Source organism: Colobus angolensis, unplaced genomic scaffold, assembly GCF_000951035.1.
Source record: "Colobus angolensis palliatus isolate OR3802 unplaced genomic scaffold, Cang.pa_1.0 Scaffold60, whole genome shotgun sequence".
Classification (NCBI taxonomy): domain Eukaryota; kingdom Metazoa; phylum Chordata; class Mammalia; order Primates; family Cercopithecidae; genus Colobus; species Colobus angolensis.
Genome location: NW_012119599.1, coordinates 1,322,939 through 1,328,614, shown reverse-complemented (window position 1 = coordinate 1,328,614; position 5,676 = coordinate 1,322,939). Strand labels below are relative to the sequence as shown.

The following is a 5,676-nucleotide window of genomic DNA, read 5'->3' as shown; positions in this document are numbered from 1 at the left end:
GAGGCTCCCTGGCTGACAGCTTCCTTTCTCTGCCACCTGTGTGAAGGAGCTGCCACTCTCTGTTCTCAGGTCTTGGTGACTGAGGATGGGTCCATTTTTCCTTTTGTTGATGTTGTAAGTGGGACTGGTAATTCTATTTTTGGATTGTTCATTTCCCAATCTTTTAAGACATACCAAAGGATTTTCTCTGCGAGTGTGAGCTTACAGAAAAGAGCTCTCATTGTCTTTCTGGCAACAACAACAGATAATATTGATAATGCATTGCTGGCAATATCTACCTGTGGTTTTCTGTAAAAAGTGCTATGAGTTTGAGGACATTTATATAATACTCTGGGAAATCCTAGATTTTAGTAATTAAAAAAATAAATCACGATGGGGGGTTGGGTGTCTACTCTGGTGAGTAGACAGCTGTCGGGCACAGAAGCGCGAAGGCCTGGCTGCTGGGCAGGTGAACTCTGCACGGGGTCTAGGGCCCGCGGAAGGGTTCGGAACCGAGTCAGCGAGCCTTGCGAGCAGGATTCGCACTGCTGAGACCCGGAGGTCCTCAGGGGGCGAAGCCCTGGCCTAGGCCCCGCGGAAATGCCCAGCTGCGGTGCTTGTACTTGCGGCGCGGCTGCCGCCCGCCTTGTCACCTCCTCACTTGCCTCCGCGCAGAGAGGTATTTCTGGTGGTGGCATTGATATACCAGTTTTAGGAAGGCTTGGGACATTTGAAACTCAGATTCTGCGAAGAGCTCCTCTTAGATCCTTTACAGAAACACCAGCATACTTTGCCTCAAAAGATGGGATAAGTAAAGATGGTTCTGGAAATGGAAATAAGAAATCAGCAAGTGAGGGAAGTAGTAAGAAATCAGGCCCTGGGAATTCTGGGAAAGGTGGAAACCAGCTGTGCTGTCCTAAATGTGGCGACTTGTGCACACATATAGAGACCTTTGTGTCATCCACCCGTTTTGTCAAGTGTGAAAAATGTCATCTTTTTTTTGTTGTGCTATCTGAAGCAGACTTAAAGAAAAGCATAATTAAAGAACCTGAATCAGCAGCAGAAGCTGTAAAATTGGCATTCCGACAGAAACCACCACCTCCCCCTAAGAAGATTTATAACTACCTCGACAAGTATGTTGTTGGCCAGTCATTTGCTAAGAAGGTGCTTTCAGTTGCTGTGTACAATCATTATAAGAGAACATATAATAATATCCCAGCTAATCTGAGACAGCAAGCAGAGGCTGAGAAGCAGACATCATTAACACCAAGAGAGTTAGAAATAAGAAGACGGGAGGATGAGTTCAGATTTACAAAATTGCTTCAGATTGCTGGAATTAGCCCACCTGGTAATGCTTTAGGAGCATCAATGCAGCAACAGGTAAATCAACAAATACCTCAGGAAACATGAGGAGGTGAAGTATTGGATTCTTCTCATGATGACAGAAAACTTGAAAAAAGTAATATTTTGCTGCTTGGACCAACTGGGTCAGGTAAAACTCTGCTGGCACAAACCCTGGCTAAATACCTTGATATCCCTTTTGCTATCTGTGACTGTACAACTTTGACTCAGGCTGGATGCGTGACTCAGGCTGGATACGTAGGCGAAGATTTTGAATCTGTGATTGCCAGACTACTCCAAGATGCCAATTACAATGTGGAAAAAGCACAACAAGGAATCGTCTTTCTGGATGAAGTCGATAAGATTGGCAATGTGCGAGGCATTCATCAGTTACGAGATGCAGATGGAGAAGGCGTTCAGCAAGACTTATTAAAACTACTAGAAGGCACAATAGTCAATGTTCCAGAAAAGAATTCCCGAAAGCTCCGTGGAGAAACAGTACAAGTTGATACAACAAACATCCTGTTTGTTGCATCTGGTGCTTTCAGTGGTTTAGACAGAACCATCAGCAGGAGGAAAAATGAAAAGTATCTTGGATTTGGAACACCATCTAATCTGGGAAAAGGCCAAAGGGCTGCAGCTGCTGCAGACCTTGCTAATAAAGTGGGGGTATCAAATACTCACCAAGACATTGAAGAAAAAGATCGGTTATTACGTCATGTGGAAGCCAGAGGTCTGATTGAGTTAGGCATGATTCCTGAGTTTGTGGGATGGTTGCCTGTGGTGGTTCCATTGCATAGCCTAGATGAGAAAACACTTGTACAAATACTAACTGAGCCATGAAATGCTGTTATTCCTCAGGCCTTATTTAGCATGGGTAAGTGTGAACTGAATGTTACTGAGGATGCTTTGAAAGCTATAGCCAGATTGGCACTAGAATGAAAAACAGGTGCACGAGGCCTTCAGTCCATAATGGAAAAACTGTTACTAGAACTAATGTTTGAAGTCCCTAATTCTGATATTGTATGTGTGGAGGTTGACAAAGAAGTAGTAGAAGGAAAAAAGGAACCAGGATACATCCAGCCTCCAACAAAAGAATCCTCTGAAGAGGTGTATGACTCTGGAGTTGAAGAAGGCTGGCCCCGCCAAGCAGATGCTGCAAACAGCTAAACTGTCATATTGCTGTCCTGTATATACAGCTCTTCCTTCTTTTGTTTAGGATCGTAACTGTCTCTACAGTCTGATATTAAAGGCATTGGATCTATCTTGGATATCATACATGGTCAGAGAAGCCTTTAGGATAAGAATCAGATCATATATATTATTGTAACATCACATTGATTTTACAGAGGACGTTATGTGGACTTTAATGACACAGTGTTTAGAGATAAAATGTACATTATTTTGGTTCAGTTTTTTAAAAACACTATGCTTTAACAAAATTCTTAGGAATTCTTTTAAGCAATGCAGGTATTGCAATAACTGTAGATGTTATAATAATGTTACTCCACAAATGGGAAAATAAATTCTTTAAAATTGAATATTGAGAAAAAAGATACATCGCTTTGCCTCTAGCAAATAAGAACAATGTCTCTTTGCTGATTCAGCTATACTGAATCTTTCCAAAGCATTTGCTTCAGTTAAAGCAAGTTTCAATTAGTATTATTCTAATTAGAGCAATTTTTAAATTTTTACAGATGAGGTTTCACTATGTTGCACAGGCTGGTCTCAAACTTCTGGCCTCAGGGAATCCTCCTACCTCAGCCTCCCGGGTTGTGGGGATTACATGTGCATGCCACCGAAACGGGCCAATTAGTATTTTTTTTAATGGACAAATTATAATTGTGTGCATTTATCTGATACAATGTGATGCTCTAATTCATGTAACGGAGTTCTGGCAAAGGCATACCAACCCACAGTGGCACCTGTGTGGAAAGATTAAATCAAGCTAATTAACATGCCAATTACCTTGCTTATATTTTTAGTTTTAATAGAGCCAGTAAATCTTTTCACACTCGAATTTAACTTATATTAAATTATTTATATTATACAACTTACACAAATTAAATTAATTAACTTGTTTATCTTATATTAAATTAGGCAATTATAATAACTACTAAAAATTTTATATACTGGTTTGACATAAACTTAATTGGTTGGAGTAAAGGTAGGCAAGGATTCGATTTTAAAATGAAGCCTTAAAATCTTGAGCTTTATTTTGACGATTTTTTTCTCGTTATGTAAGGTACTTTATTATTTATTTGAAAAGTAAGTTTAAGCTTTAATTGAGCTAAGCTTATTCAGTAAGTTTTTTCAATATACCTGGAGAATAAAGGTTAATTGAGGCTGCAGTTAGGAAGTTTTCTCTCTTTTTAAATTTTTATATTTTGTAGATATGAGGTGTCGCTATGTTGCCCAGGCTGGTCTTGAACTCCTGGCCTCAAGTGATCATTTTACTTTTGTCTCTCAAAGTGCTGGGATTACAGGTGTGAGTCATTGCAGCAGGCCAAGAAGAATTCTCTTAAAAGTCATTTTTTAAAATCTGATTGAATTGGTAGTTTTCAATCCCTTCTTTTTTGTTTTGTTGTTGTTGTTTGTTTGCTTGATTTTTTTAGAGACAGAGTTTGTGCTGTCACCCAGGCAAAAGTGCAGTGGTATAACCATAGCTCACTGCAGCCTCAAACTCTTGGGCCCAAGGGATCCTCCCACCTCAGCCTCTCAAGTAGCTGGGATTACATGCATGTGCCATCATGCCTGGCTAGTATATATAAAAAAAAAATCGTAGAGACAAGAGATTCTCACTCTGTTGCTCAGGCTGGTCTCAAACTCAGGGCTCAAGTGATTCTCCATCCCTGGCCTCCCAAAGTACTGGGATTACGGGCATGAGCCATTGTGCCCAACCCCAATCCCTTCTGTTACCAACTTTAGGTTTACGAATGTGTCCTATTCAGCTATGTGACACACTTACACACACACACACACACACACACCCCTTGTATAGTTTCCAGGTTGTTTTTGTTTTAATAGAGATGGAATCTCATTATATTGCCCAGGCTGGCCTGGAACTTTTGGGCTCGCATGATTCTCCCGCCTCAGCCTCCTGAGTAGTTGGGACTACAGGCATGAGCCACAGCGCTTGGCTTTCCAGGTATCACATTGACACTAGGAGGTCTCCTATCTTCCTTGAGTGGCATAGCCCAGGAAGTTACACCACGCTATTGTTCTCACACGGGCAGATTTCTGCAGTCAGGAAAATTAGATCTTCACAGGGACATAGGCAGTGTAAAAATTCTACCACTGATGGACAATCTGACAATTCCTGCTGCTGGTGTTGGTTCTGAGGTCCAGTTTAGCTCCTAGAACTTCATCTGTCTCCTTATGCCTATCATTCTCCTGTTAGCAGATTCAGCACCCACATCAGACTTCTAACTTTTGCTCTCTCCATCCTGGAGCTTGTAATCCCAAGCAAGATTTGTCTTAAAAATGTTTGCATTTTGGGCCAGGCGCAGTGGCTTATGCTTGTAATCCCAGCACTTTGGGAGGCTGAGGCAGGTGGATCACCTGAAGTCACGAGTTCAAGACCAGACTGACTAACATGGTGAAACCCTGTCTCTACTAAAAGTACAAAAATGAGTGGGGTGTGGTGGTGGGTGTCTGTAATCCCAGCTACTTGGGAGGCTGAGGCAGGAGAATCGCTTGAACCTGTGAGGTGGAGGTTGCAGTGAGCCGAGATCGCGCCACTGCACTCCAGCCTGGGCCACAAGAATGAAACTCTGTCTCAAAAAAAACATTTTTTTTTTTCATTTCTAGTCGAGATTTAAAACATTCAGTTTGTGTGGGAGAACTGTGTTACCTTTGATTTTTTGTGGTTTCCTAATTCTGCCTTTCAAACAAACACTGTATTATCTAAGAAGCACAGGCATGTGTAAACATCTTCGTGCATAAGTATTGCATAAGACCTAAAATTAAGGCCCCACATTATATGCATCCTTGATAGCTGGGGACATTGGGAGGGCCTTACAAGTCTGAACCACAAAGTTTCCCCCTCGCTCTGCTCCTGTGGATAAGGTCTCTTAGCCAAACAACCCTCCCTATCAAGGAGACTGGTTACAGTTCTTGTTTATTCCTGAATAGCTGGTTTCAGTTCCCTGCCAGACCCTGAACTCACTCAAGCAGCCCAGTCACATTCATTCTGTGAATCCATTCGTTTCTTTTTTTTTTTTTTTTTTTTTTTTTTTAGGAGACGGAGTCTTTCGCCCAGGCCAGGTTGAAGTGCACTGGCACGATGGCACGATCTCGGCTCACTGTAGCCTCTACCTCCCAGGTTCAAGTGATTCTTCTGCCTCAGCCTCCCAA

At 41.8% G+C, this 5,676-nt stretch overlaps 1 protein-coding gene across 1 annotated transcript; it reads left to right on the top strand.

Moving 5' to 3' along the window:
* Positions 1–374: 374 nt before the first annotated feature.
* On the top strand, positions 375–2,861 carry LOC105526864 (ATP-dependent Clp protease ATP-binding subunit clpX-like, mitochondrial). The gene is given in 1 exon segment (XM_011962965.1): positions 375–2,861. A coding segment is annotated over 1 exon segment (1,911 nt). The 5' UTR covers positions 375–579; the 3' UTR covers positions 2,491–2,861.
* The last annotated feature ends 2,815 nt before the right edge of the window (positions 2,862–5,676 follow it).